Source organism: Garra rufa, chromosome 16, assembly GCF_049309525.1.
Source record: "Garra rufa chromosome 16, GarRuf1.0, whole genome shotgun sequence".
In the NCBI taxonomy this organism is placed as follows: Eukaryota; Metazoa; Chordata; class Actinopteri; order Cypriniformes; family Cyprinidae; genus Garra; species Garra rufa.
In genome coordinates this window covers 2,417,881-2,432,369 of record NC_133376.1, presented here as the reverse complement: position 1 = coordinate 2,432,369, position 14,489 = coordinate 2,417,881, and the positions used below count along the sequence as shown (strand labels likewise).

Here is a 14,489-nt window from a genome sequence, read left to right as displayed (position 1 = left end):
GGTGCCCCCAAGTTTCAAAGGGCTCTAAACGATCCCAGCAGAGGAAGAAGGGCCTTATCTAGTGAAATAAATTGACAATTTATGTATTTTTTTTTTAACCTCAAATGCTGGTCTTGTCTCGTCTCTGCAATGCGCATGCACCTAAGACAGTTAGGGTATGTCGAAAAACTCCCATCTCGTTTTCGTCTTCAACTTCATTATCATCCTGCATCGCTGTTTTACCTTTTTTTGTAAAGGGTGTTTGATCTTCTTTGTATGTTCACTTTGTAAACACTGGGTCGGTTCTTCTGCAGCGATGTAGGAGGAGAAAATAAGATGGGAGTTTTTGGCATACCCTAACTTGTAACAAGCATTTGAGGTTAAAAAGTATATAAATTGTCGATTTGTTTAGAAAATAGCTGATCCTTTCACTAGATGAGACCCTTCTCCCTCGGCTGGGATCGTTTAGAGTCCTTTGAAGCTGCATTAAAGCTGTATTTTAGGAAGTTCAAACTTGAGGGCACCATACATATCCACTATATGGAAAGAAAACCTGAAATGTTTTCCTCGAAAAACAATTTCTGAAAAAAGAAAGACATGAACATCTTGGATGACAAGGGTTGAGGTGAGTACATTATTTGTACATTTTTGTTCTGAAAGTGAACTAATCCTTTAAGACTGGTTTTGTGCTCCAGGGTCACGAATCTTATATGAGTAGCATGTGTTTGTTTGCGATTGCAGAAACTGTACAGAAGAGAACTTCAGCCTCCGTTCAAACCTGCTGCAGGGAAACCAGACGACACCTTCTGCTTTGACCCAGAATTCACAGCCAAAACTCCCAAAGGTACAGTGAAGCACGTTTTGGATAGATCACACGAGAGTCTATTTATTCAGATACTCCTGCTAGAGACGCTGCAATGGCTTGAGTTGAGTTGTGTGTGTGTTTGACAGATTCTCCAGGCATTCCCCCCAGTGCAAACGCTCACCAGCTCTTCAAAGGCTTCAGTTTTGTCGCTCCAGTGTCTCTGGAGGAAGGCAAAAGTGCCCCGCTAGTCAACATTCTCCCCATAGTGCAGGTAAATGACTAACATCTGTTTATATTTCACTTAGTTCTGTATGTATCATTTGTTTATAAATATGTGTTTGTGCTTTGTCAGATGCACGGTGGCTCGGCTCAGTTTTCAGACGTGTACGAGCTCAAAGAGGACATCGGTGTGGGTTCGTACTCCATATGCAAACGCTGCATACACAGGGTCACCGCCATGGAGTTTGCTGTGAAGGTGAGACATGCCCTCTCAAACCACCATTACTGAGGCCTTTAATGATCAGTTCACTTCCAGAACAAAGGTTTACAGATAATGTACTCAAACCCTTGTCATCCAAGATGTTCATGTCTTTCTTAAAGAAATTGTGTTGTAAAGAAATTGTTTTTTGGGGAAAACATTTCAGGATTGTTCTCCATATAGTGGACTTCTATAGTGCCCTGAGTTTGATCTTCCAAAATGCAGTTTAAACGCAGCTTCAAAGAGCTCTAAATGATCCCAGCCGAGGAAGAAGGGTCTTATCTAGCGAAAGATTGGTTATTTTCTACAAAAAAAATTATAATTTATATACTTTTTAACCTCAAATGCTCATCTTGTCTAGCTCTGCCATGCACATGTGAATTCTGTGCACTCTGGTTCAATACAGTCCTACATCGCGGTTTTACCTTTTTTTGTACAGGGCATTCTTTACAAAATCTTTTTTGCATGTTCACCTTGTAAACGCCGGATCGGTACTTCTGCAGCAATGTAGTAGGATTTTGCAATTGAAGGAGAAAATGAGATGGGAGTTTTTCAACATACCCTAACTGTCTTGAACCTGAATACACAGAGTTCACGCAAAGCTAGACAAGAGGAGCGTTTGAGGTTAAAAAGTTTATAAAAATGCACTTTAAAAAAAAAAGATCGTTTCGCTAGATGAGACCCTTCTTCCTCGGCTAGGATCATTTAGAGCCCTTTGAAGCTGCATCTAAACTGCATTTTGGAAGTTCAAAATTGCGGGCACCCTTAGAAGTCCACAATATGGAGAGAAATCCTGAAATGTTTTCCTCAAACTAATTTTTTTCATGAACATTTTGGATGACAGTGGGGTGAGTAAATTACCTGGAAATTTTTGTTCTGTTTTAATCAGTCTGGACTATGCTCTGGTGTAAGGTCTTCACTGTGTTTGCGTTGAACAGATCATCGACAAAAGTAAGCGAGACCCGTCGGAGGAGATCGAGATCCTGATGCGGTACGGCCAGCATCCCAACATCATCACACTGAAGGACGTGAGTGACGCCGCTCTGGTCTCCAGCTGATTGAGCTGTGTGTGCATCTGACTTACTGTGTGTGTTTGTGTGTCAGGTGTATGACGAGGGCCGCTTCGTGTATCTGGTGACGGAGCTCATGAAGGGCGGTGAGCTGCTGGATAAGATCCTCAGGCAGAAGTTCTTCTCAGAGCGAGAGGCCAGCGCTGTGCTCTACACCATCACCAAAACTGTGGACTACCTGCACTGCCAGGGGGTGAGGGATTATGAGAGATTATGTTCAACAGAAGAGCAGCGTGGCCAGTTGTACTATAAATTAGTTGTCTGGTGTCTGGTGTCAGCGTTGTTGTGACGGCTCTGCTCCTCATGCAGGTGGTGCACAGGGACCTGAAGCCCAGCAACATCCTCTACATGGACGATTCAGGAAACCCCGACTCCATTCGCATCTGTGACTTTGGCTTTGCCAAGCAGCTGAGAGGAGACAACGGACTGCTGCTCACTCCCTGCTACACCGCCAACTTCGTGGCTCCTGAGGTGAGGAATCAGCAGCTCTGTATGTGCAGCACTGAATGTCCAGAGCGTGTCTGAACTGAGCCTCACTGATGTGTTTCCGGTGTGCTGTAGGTGCTGATGCGGCAGGGTTACGATGCAGCCTGTGATATCTGGAGTCTGGGAGTCCTGCTCTACACCATGCTGGCGGGGTCAGTGTGAAATCAGCGCTGTTCTGTTATTGACAAACATCAAATCCAAAAACGTAACAAATGTACAGATGAATGATGCTTGTTTGAGAGGTGCATCGTGTGTTTAGCACAGCAGTTTAATTACTTCTGCATTAATATGCAGTCTGGCACAACACTGCAGTGTGCAGTCTTTAGCAGGGCTGGGTATCGATTCAGATGTTCCGATTCGATTTTCACGTTCTTAATTCGATTTCAATTCTTGATTTGACAATATGAATGAATATAGATTTAAAGGATTAGTTAACTTTCAGAACAACAATTCACCGATAATGTACTCACCCCCTTGTCATCCAAAATGTTTGTCTTTTTTTCTTCAGTCATTAAGAAGTTATGTTTTTGAGATAAACATTTCTGGAAATTTCTCCATATAATGGACTTAAATGGTGCGTCGAAATGTGAACCTCCAAAATGCAGTTTAAATGCGGCTTCAAAGGGCTGTAAATTATCTCAGCTGATGAAGAAGGGTCTTGTCTACCGAAACGATCGGTCATTTTCTCCGAAAAATATTTTTTATATACCTTTTAAGCACTGAAACTCGTCTAGCACTAGGGCTGTAATGCGCGTTCGCGACTCTCCGTAATCACGTCTGTGTATTTAGGCTCAGAAAGGTAGGGAACGGCGGAAAAACTCCATCTCATGTTCTCCTCAAGCTTCAAAATCATCCGACATTGTTGTACTTTACGTTGTGCCTTGTTGCTAAAGAGCGTTTGTCTTTGCAAGTTCGCTTTGTAAACACTGGGTCAGTAGTTCTGTGTGTAGTGTAGTGATTGTGTAGTACTTAACATCGCGAACGTGCAGCACAGCCCTAGTGCTAGACATGTTTCAGTGCTTAAAAGGTATATAAAATATATTTTTCTGAGAAAATGGCCGATCGTTTCGGTAGACAAGACCCTTCTTCATCAGCTGAGATCATTTACAGCCTTTCGAAGCCGCATTTAAACTGCACTTCGGAGGTTCACATTTCGAAGCACCATTTAAGTCCATTATATGGAGAAATATTTGTTTACCTCAAAAACATAATTTCTTGACGACTAAAAAAAAAACAAAAAAAAACAAGACAAGAACATCTTGGATGACAAGGGGGTGAGTAAATTATCTGTGAATTGTTGTTCTGAAAGTGAACTAATCCTTTAATACAAATCCTACATTTATAAAAAATCAACAGTGAACATAAGATTACAAGTGGTTACTTAATAAAAGGAAATTAAGAGCCACAAACCTGTATATAAACACTTTTTTAATTTTAAGTACACTTGGGTACAATAAAACAGAGCTCAACTCTATATTTCAAATGTTTAATTTGAAATGAATAGACAGAATTGATTTCATCAGATGAAAAACTGATGCTGGAAATTGGACAACATGTAACATGTAGGCTGCAATCCTATGAACGCTGTAGATACTCCACCCAAAAATAAAAAATTCTGCCATTTATGCATATATGAATTATTTCTTCTGTTGAAACCAAAATAAGATATTTTGAAGAATATGGATAACCAAATCCCATATATTTTTTCCATATTATGGAATTTGAGTCTATTGGGCCAATCAACTGGTTGGTTTTCCCATATTCTTCAAAATATCTTAATTTGTGTTAAACTGAAGGAAGAAATTCATACATGATGAGGAATACATTCATAAATGACAATTTAATTTTTTGGGTGAACTAACACTTGAACACTGGACTAACAGTAGGCTCAAAGTACAGTAACACTGCCTCAGATTAACGTAAATCTTATGTTTAACGCTTGTGTAAATGGATATATAAAAAAATTGATATGTGGCCTTTGAGAATTGATTTTGAATCGACTACATTTTAAAAAACGATATATTGAAAAATAATTTTTTTTTTGCCCAGCCCTAGTCTTTAAATGTCTTTTCAGTCTGTTTTCATGGCAAAATATTCAAATAAAATAAACGGGTGTTGACTGGATTTTACAGGGTTCATACAAGAAGCTTAAATTTGACTTTTTGTAATTTAAGGCCTGGAAAACCCTTGCAAATGGCAATATTCTTGAAGAAGTAGTTGAAAACTGCTTGAATTATTTAAAGATAAGGTATCTATGAAATGAGTGTTTAATTGTTTTAATCTTTTCACGCGAAACTCAACAAGCGCAAGATTCACAATTTTCTTTTCGTGTTTTTTTTTATTTTTATTAAACAGTAGAAAACATCAAACCATTAAGGCAATGCTTAATAATGAGAAAATTAACCATAGTTTTACTACACTAATAGTGTAGTAACCATGTTTTTTATTTTATTTTTTTTTATTTTTTTTTACTACAGACTATGGTTAATCCATGGTAAACTGCCGTAAAACTGTTTAATTTGTGGTTACCATAATAAACTATAGTAACTATGTGTTTTATCAGTATATTTTTATTTATCTATTCATCATTTTTTTCAAATTTGAAAGATAAGACATTGTTTGATAAGTGAGATCTCTGATTGAAGTCCATGAAAATCATAAAAGTACTGGTATAACAGCGCTTGCAGGTCCTGGAATTCCATTTATAAGTATGTGGACGAACTCTGTTTTCAACTTTTTAAAATAATGATTTTGCTCTGGAACAACTAAAAGTTTGTTCTAGTTTTCTAATAGGCTGTGCAAAAAAATTTGCTTCCATATTGGTAATTGATTGGATGCATCAAAAAAAAAAAACCATCATATGAAAACTCTGCTATGGATTCTGAACTAGCCTGATAAGGCTTTGTATTTGGTTAAACAAATGAAAATACATGTGAATGTGCTGAATCATGTGTTTGTCTGTGCAGGTACACGCCCTTCGCCAACGGACCCAACGACACGCCAGAGGAGATTCTGTTACGCATCGGCAGTGGGAAGTTCTCCCTGAGTGGAGGAAACTGGGATTCGGTGTCTGACTCCTCAAAGGTAGCAGAGGAGCGGAGATGTGTTCATGTTATGTCACAGTTCAAGAAGCCCTGTCCTTGTCCGACAAATTATCAGAACAGAACCCCTGTTCGAGCCATTAAAATAGTTCAGTTTTGGATTTTGATGGCAAAGTGGCTAGATTACATTTAAGTTAATTTACAAATATGTTTGGAACATTTTCTGTTTGTTAAAATCAAGCTTAAGTAATGACCAAGTGGCCAGTGACAATGACCTGAGTATTTGATCAATTTAGCCTTCTCAAATCAACACGACTTGCGTAAAATAAAATCTATAGACATGAAACACTTGATGCATCTCACAATATTAATGTAAACATTTAAACTAGATAAATGTGTGCTGTTAGACGCATATCCAATCGTTTGTGTGGAGAGTGAAAGCTAAAGCGCTTTGCAGGACATGGAAGCGCCAGCGCGTTCACTTGCATTTTTTTTCTTAATAACAGTGGAAACCTAAAATACGCCATCATTTTTGCTCATAAAGGTAAGAGTAATGCATCATTTGGAACTGCAAAAGGTGTGTGCACTCACTATATCAACAAAACGTTGCGCTTTTGTAAAATAGCTAAAGAAAACAAACATGCTCTTTATGCCGTCTCTGTCTTGAGGAGAAGCGCTTCACAACAATGATCCAAAACTCTGCGAATATTTGCCTCACAGACGTGATAAATATATCCATAGAGTGCTTTAAATTACTACTTTCAAACAAAATATTCCATGTAATAAAATCATGTTATAAAGTCTGAGGCATCCAACCTGTCTTTACATTTAACATGAAAACAGCAATAGAAACGGGCTTCAACTCAGTAAACTGGCTGATTTATGGGAAAAATAAAACAATGTCGGGAAAGTTATAGGCTTGTTGGCTTTTCTGAGGTAGGCTAAATGTTATGTTACTATTGTTATGATGTATTCACAAGGTGTTTTGACTTTTTTTTTTTTTTTTAACTCTGATTGATCGATTTTATGAGACGTTTATTATTTTTTTACCATGCATTCAAATATTTCATGCTGCAAATATTAAAAAGTTAAAAATTATTGATTCACATGCTGCTTGTTCTGAGGCGAATATAGTTCTCTCACTACAAAATTAAAGAGCGTAAAAACGTTTATTTGTTTATATTTCATCATAAAATGTACAATTTATAGGCTGAGACTTGTGTGCTGCAAATAATGAATAGACTTGAAAATGTTAAATTATTTCCAAGCATATATATTTGGCACACGGATAGTCTAAAGACAGTCTAAACATTAACCATATGAAGTTTGGCATCACTAACTCAAACTCTCTACCACTTGTCCAAAGTTTTACTCATGTTTATGCTAATAACCGTAAAGTCTAAAAGGATTTTTTTTTTCCTCCTTTTTTTTCCTTGAATCCTCATGCCAAGTCGAATTAACACCATTTAATGAACAACAATTAAAAAATGGTAAGGTTTAGTTTTTTGCTGTTTTTAATACATTGTAAAACCTACTTTTTCAAACTCATCCTAGACAGTTTGTCTGATTTTTACCAAAATTGGCTCAGATCATCTTCAGAACACGCTGGGAAAAAATATATGGAATTCAAGTTGATTAGTCAAAGCGTTCTCAAATAATGTGTGAACAAATTGAACGAATAGCACGTAAAAATTGATGAGGCTATTTCTCCACAACAGTTTGGTGTATTGAAACCAAACTTGGTGTGTGTTATAACAAGCATGACTTGAGGCTAGCTGCACAGTTTCAATACAGCGCCATCTAGTGGTTGGGAAATATGAAAATTGGCTATTTTTGCTTATAAGTTCTGAATGGTTTGGCCAAAAATCACTGGAGGATGATGCTGAGTCAAACAATACCCTGTTATCCTGTGTCAGCCATTTTGGGTGTATAATCCATTTTTAGTTTTATCGTAAAATGCTATATTTTATGAACGCATTGACATATCGTTACAGAACTCGATATGTGTATATGGGTACTGGATAGCCACCTTGTGGTCAAAAGTTATAAAGAATTTTTTTTAAATTCTAATAATGTTGATTAAATTGGCATATTGTAATAAAAGTGATCTCAATATATTTCCTTGGGTGATGCCTAGAACATCAATGCCAATTATAGCAAAATTGGCCAAACTTCCTGTCCGCTGGATGTTCAAAACCTACCTTTTCACAGTTTTTAATACATTGTGAAACCTACTTTTTCAAACTCGTTCTAGACGGTTTGTCTGATTTTTACCAAAATTGGCTCAGATCATCTTCACAACATGCTCGGAAAAAATATATGGAATACAGGTTGATTAGTCAAAGCGTTCTCAACGAATAGCACACAAAAATGGATGTGAGGCTGTATCTCTGCAACAGTTTGGCGTCTTGAGACCAAACTTGGTGTGTGTCCAAGCATTTACACCCTAAAAAAAATCAGATTGTGAATACTCACGTAACGTTATGTACTTAAGAAAAATCAACAAGTTAACCGAGTTGGAGCCCACAATGACTGGGGGGCCTGTACTGTACTGTATTTTTTTTGCACATGGGCTCAGGGCTGACTTGCTCCGCCAGGGTTTTGAAGAAAGTGTAGTGTTTGAGAGCTTGTGTGTTGTTTGCAGGACCTGCTGTCTCATATGCTGCACGTAGACCCCCATCAGCGATATTCTGCTGAACAGGTACTGAAACACTCGTGGATCGCCTGCCGGGACCAGAACCCACACTTCCAGCTCACGCGCCACGAGGCGCCTCATCTGGTCAAGGTACGGTTTCTCAATCCATACCCGCTCCTCAGGTTCTGGAGCATTGCTTGAGCGTGTGGTTTGTCTCGTAGGGAGCGATGGCCGCCACATACTCGGCGCTCAACCACAAGACGTGTAAGCCGGTCCTGGAGCCCGTCGCCGCCTCCAGTCTGGCCCAGCGCAGGAACATGAAGAAGCTGACGTCTACAGACATGTCGTGAAGAGCCTGGGCCTCCTCTGGAGTCCCGTACGTGACGCTTCAGGGAGAGCGCCGCATTTGAAGGAAACGCACGAAAGCCCTTCTGTTTCTCTCTGGTAGAGTGAAGAACACCAGCTCCATCTCTCCATCTCGTCTGAAGTGTTTCACGTGTTAGCGAGCCGTTCGGATGTTCTTGCCCTCCGCACCCGTGGAGACCCAGATCTCCTGAAGAAATGTCCAGGTCATAACGTCTGCATGAAGGGCAGGAAGCCTGTCTTTGTAGGAGCCTAAAGAACATTTCGTGACAATCAAGCCCACAGATTTCAGGATTGATTTCCACTAAATTCTTCAGTCTTCTGAATAAAGTATTAATTGCGTAAGAAGCAGATGGGTTGAGAATGAAATGTGCTGATTTGTCAAGTGTTAGCGTGCAAAAACGGGTCCTAAAAACAGGCTTGGTTTTCCTGGCGCGTGATTATGACCTGCACATTTCTCCATTTGTAAGCCACTTCCTGTCCCGTTAGTGTTGCGAACCACATGGCATTACCTCAGAAGCACTCAGTGTTAGCGTTTCTTTAGCTCGATGTATATAGACTCATTCTTCATGTTCGTGTGGATCCTTGAGCACATTTGCACTGAGGCTTGGCAGGTCGTTGCTTGTGCGAGACGTTTCCTCTCCCTCCGTCTGTTCCCGTCTCGGACCGCTCTTTGCCTTTTGTTGAATGGGAAGTACATGAGCAAAAGGTGAAGACATAGATCTATATTTATAAAAATCGAATGAGGTGAATGAATGTAGATGAGATTGAATCCACGAAACCGCATCTCTCTGCTCCAGATGGAGGGGAAAAAATTATTCCATGAAACTTTTTAAAGACATTGTGGAAATTGTATCATATTGTATTTATTTCACTTATTTTTAAAATTTTATTTTTCTTTCAGGTGATGTACATATTGACATTAAAGAACATTATTGACATGATGCTCTTCTTCTGTGTTTTAATTCAGTTCAGGGTTTTTATCAGCAGTCATAATGAGCCGGGGTTTTAGATTTGTATAAGAAGCTTTTGTTTTGGCAAACATCTAAACATTATATGTGACCCTAAAAACCAGTCATAAGGGTCAATTTTTAGGTTTTATTCTTCTTCCGCTACCAAGTATATGGCAGCTATAAAACCGCTTTCGGGAAAGTTATGAAATTTGGCACACCGATAGAGGACAGTCTCAACATTAACCATATAAAGTTTGGAGTGTGTAACTCAAACTCTGTAGCGCCACCACTTGTCCAAACTAACTTTTGATACAGTGTAAAAGAATTTTTTTTTTTTCCTCTGAATCCTTGGCTCATGCCAAGTCCAATTGACACCATTTAATGAACAATTGAAAAATCGTAAGGTTTAATTTTTTTGCAGTTTTCAATACTTAGTAAAATCTACTTTTTCGAACTCGTCCTAGACAGTTTGTCTGAGTTTTTTTTTTTTTTTTTTTTTTTGGTCTCTTTAGTTTCAGAGGCGTATTCTGAGTCAAACCATACCCAATTCCTGTGTCAGCCAATTTGGGTTGCATCATCCCTTTTGAGTTTTCTTGTAAAATGCTATATTTTATGAACGCATTGGCATATTGTTACATGTTTTGTTTTGTTTTTTACTGTCAAAGGTAAAAAAAAAAAATAAAAAAAAAATGCTAGCGTTTGATTAAATGGGCATAATGTAATAAATGTAGGGATGCACTGAATGTTCAGACAAAAATTGCAAAAAAAAAAGCTCTTTCGATGTTCAGGCGAATAAGTGAAATGGGTGAATAAATGATAGTGAACAATGGCATGACACGATCAAAGAGAGGCGCACTAATGCAGCAAACGTGGTCAGTGCGGAAGCATTTAAAACTGTCTGAGAGATGCAAAAATAATTCCAAGCACCGACAGCGAGAGACTGTTTAGAAGCGCATCGCATGTCTTCACCTGAGCAGAGAAAGGGCTGGTTGTTGCTGCTTAATGTATGATGACTGAAATCATCCATTAGTCAATCAACTCCAGAACGTTCTGTTGTCTAATACACCAGACACCAATTGTATTTATTCTGACAGCAGCTCCTTAGCCAGGGTTCAAAGACCAAAGATGACAATCATTCACAAATCTGCTGCTGCCAGCAAAAACCAGGACTGAGCTCTTCTTGCGGGTTTACCACTAAATAAATAAATGGTAATATTGTCATTTTACCGTTGTTCTGTAAAACAAAATAAAAAAGTAAGACAAAAATAATGATAATGATAATTTACAACAGCAAATATTGGCTATTTAATTTGTACAATGGTGAAATAAATTGCCGAAATACATGGGGAAAAAAAACATGAAAAACCGTGTTTGGTAATCGGCCTTCGGCCGATTCTTTGGCCGCTTCGGCCAAGAATTTTCATTTCTGTGCAACCCTAAATAAAAGTGATTTCAATATATTCCTTGGGTCATGCTGAGAACATCAATTATGATTCTTGTCCTCTGTTTTGATTCATGTTCAAAACCTACCTTTTTGAACTCCTCCTAGACTGTTGGTCCGATTTTCACCAAAGTTGACTCGGATCATCTTCAGACCATTCTGGCAAAAAGTTATGGATTTTGTGTCGATATACAAAAAGGTTTTTATTTAACACATCAACAAATTTGCTGTATCTCTTCACACTGACTACGCCACATCAATTTGACAACAGCAACACCTACTGGTCGACAGTGATAAATCTTTTAATCATACAGTGAGCAGTTTGTCTGATGCTGCCAGCCATGCTGACATGACTTATTTTGCCTTCTTTATACATCATCTGATTTCTAAGTAAATAAAAAGTTAAATAAGCTTTCCACTAATGTATGGCTTGTTAGGACAATATTTGGCCGAGATACAACTGAATTGATTTGAAAATCTGGAATCTGAGGGTGGCAAAAATCAAAATAAAGAGAAAATCGCCTTTACATTTGTCACATATAAGTTCATCTTCACCATAGAAAAGACCTGGAGAAAGCTGTCTGTTTGCATTCTTCATATTTTTTAACAAAGGCTCAAAGCTCCGTTATAAAAATGTCACTGAACTGAAGAAGAATAAGAAAACCTAATAATAATAATAATAGCCTAATAATAATCTTGTTGTGTGGTAGTTTAGTATTCTGAATAGCCTAATTGACGCAGGAAAGCTGAATTGTTGAATTTGGTCCCCAGCCAGCGATGAGCAATGAATAAATGAACGTCTCTTCGTTAATGATTCCTTACTTTAATACTTCACTCCTTATCCATCTTACAGCTGCAGACACACAGATCAAAGTCCACCTTAATAACCTTAAACTACAGGAAGCTGATCGCTCGCGTTACCAAACCAAGGTACAGCATACTGTGAAAACTTTAAATATGACTCTGAATCTGAATCGTTCAAATGAGAGTTGTCTCATCTAGCAGAATCATTCACGAAGAGTGTTCCTGCAGACAGACAGACAGAGAGAGAGAGAGATATGATGCGCTGTCTGCGTTTGCTCCTCGGCTTCTGTTTGTGTTTGGATGTCATCAGCGGAGCACAGGTAAATGTAATGCTTATATTGCGTTGTAAAGTATGAACGTAAACTGTATTGACGTGTATAAAGAGTATTGTTATAGCTGTGTTTTCTTTCAAACTTGTTCAAACTACGCGTCAGAACGCGTACAGACGCGTCGCGATTCCAGATGAGGCTTATTTTGCTGAGGCGTTTGACGGAGCGCTGGACAGGTTACACTCCCTTCAGTTTATCATTAAAAACATACAGCAACAGCATATATGGGCCATTCTACACCATTAGTCCAAACTGCTGTGCCACAACCAGAGAAGCATTTATGTATTCAAATATTAGATGTTTACTAATATCTATTGTCTGTTGAAACACACAATAATATTTAAAATATCAGTAAGCTTAATGTAAAATCATCATTTAGTGGGTACTTTCAAATAGGAGGTGGCTGTCCCCAAACCTAACCCCTAAATTTCAACTTCATATATATATTCCATTGTTTTCAAAAGGATTTTTTAGATTCTGTTAAGTGTATATATATATTTTTTATATTTTCTTTCAAAATTTTATGCCAAATTTAATGTAAAAATGTGTCCCACATTTTCATGTGACTACTCTCTTAAAAATAAAGGTGCTTCACGATGCCATAGAAGAACCTTTTTTGTTTAAATGGTTCCATAAAGATCCTTTAACATCTGAAGAACCTTTCTGTTTCACAAAAGGTTCTTTGTGGTGAAAGAAGGTTCTTCAGATTGTAAAAAGGTAAGAAAGAGATGGTTCTTTAAAGTACCTTTCACTGAATGGTTCTTCTATGGCATCGCTGTGAAGAACCTTTTAAAGCACCTTTATTTTTAAGAGTGTAGTGAAACTGTGTATGTTTTAATCCACTGGCAGAGACTGATTTTAATTACACCCCTACATTTATGATCAGGAAATATTTCTTTGTCTCTCTCTCTTCGCTACATGGTGAGATGATAGACCTCATCATTTTGAGGTCCATGTGTTCAAAAGTAGGAAAAAAATCTATGTTACTTTTTAAGGACAACAACATTTTACTAGAGTTACACAATTTTTTAATATTTCAGTATGTGGGTTAAAATTCTGTAATATGATGTTGTTGCTACCAAAACATTTTTTTTGTTTTGTCAAAAATGAAGTATACTGAAATACCAACTAAGATCTTATAATTTTTTTGGTTTGTTTATATCTATTGAAATACACTTCCAAAAGTTTGGGGTCAGTAAGAGTTGTAATGTTTTTAAAGAAAGTCTCTTATGCCCATCAGTGCTGCATTTATTTAATCAAAAATATAGAAAAAAACTAATATTGCGAAATGTTATTACAATATAAAATAATGGTATCTATTGTAATATACTTTAAAATTTAATTTATTCCTGTGATGCAAAGCTGAATTTTCATCAGCCATTACTCCAGTCTTCAGTGTCACATGATCCTTCAGAAATCATTCTAATATACTGATTTATTATCAGAATGATCTATATTGGACCGATATTGGATTATATATTGCAACAGTTGCCCTGCAAAGTATTTATTTAGAAATTGTGATATTTTTTCAGGATTCTTTGATGAATAAAAAGCTCAAAAGAACAGCATTTATTCAAAATATAAATTTTTTCTAATGTAAGTATTTGCTATCACTTTTTATCAATTTAACACACCCTTGGTGAATAAAAGTATTAATTTCTTTCAAAAAAAAAAAAAGAAGAAAAATTTACTGACCCCAAACCTTTGACCAGGGGTCCGTTCTTCGTACCTCGATTACTACATCCAAGATCAAATCATCACGCTATGAGCTCGCTATTCCGGTTCTCCGAACGCAGCTGTTGTTGATGATTAGTATAGCTGGATGAAGTAATCTGAGATCACTGGGTGGCTTAAAAGGGGCTACGTATGGATAGTAGAAACATTGATCGGCAACGCTTTGATTGGTCGGCGAACATGACGAAGGAGTGCGCTCAGTATTTTTCTGCAGCAGAGCAAGAAGTCTTGATTGAGGGATTTCAGGAGTTTCAGAGTTTGATTAAAACGCAAGGGAAAACTGCAAAGGCTGGAAAAGCAAGGAGAGAGGGCTGGCAAAAAGTAGTGAACAAATTAAATGCGTTAATGCTGCCCATGTTACATGTTTTTTC

At 37.8% G+C, this 14,489-nt stretch overlaps 2 protein-coding genes across 2 annotated transcripts in view; both read left to right on the top strand.

Moving 5' to 3' along the window:
- rps6kal (ribosomal protein S6 kinase a, like) overlaps positions 1-9,010 on the top strand; it is a 39,418-nt gene extending 30,408 nt beyond the window's left edge. Inside the window, exons 13-22 of the mRNA XM_073820014.1 lie at positions 721-823; positions 931-1,055; positions 1,137-1,259; positions 2,201-2,290; positions 2,367-2,525; positions 2,642-2,803; positions 2,894-2,970; positions 5,785-5,902; positions 8,504-8,644; positions 8,716-9,010. Coding sequence (XP_073676115.1) covers positions 721-823; positions 931-1,055; positions 1,137-1,259; positions 2,201-2,290; positions 2,367-2,525; positions 2,642-2,803; positions 2,894-2,970; positions 5,785-5,902; positions 8,504-8,644; positions 8,716-8,844 — 1,227 coding nt within the window. The 3' untranslated portion in view covers positions 8,845-9,010. The remainder of the gene's footprint in view (positions 1-720; positions 824-930; positions 1,056-1,136; positions 1,260-2,200; positions 2,291-2,366; positions 2,526-2,641; positions 2,804-2,893; positions 2,971-5,784; positions 5,903-8,503; positions 8,645-8,715) is intronic.
- Positions 9,011-12,146: 3,136 nt separating this feature from the next.
- LOC141288996 (calnexin) overlaps positions 12,147-14,489 on the top strand; it is a 17,322-nt gene continuing 14,979 nt past the window's right edge. Inside the window, exons 1-2 of the mRNA XM_073821189.1 lie at positions 12,147-12,375; positions 12,490-12,560. Coding sequence (XP_073677290.1) covers positions 12,310-12,375; positions 12,490-12,560 — 137 coding nt within the window. The 5' untranslated portion in view covers positions 12,147-12,309. The remainder of the gene's footprint in view (positions 12,376-12,489; positions 12,561-14,489) is intronic.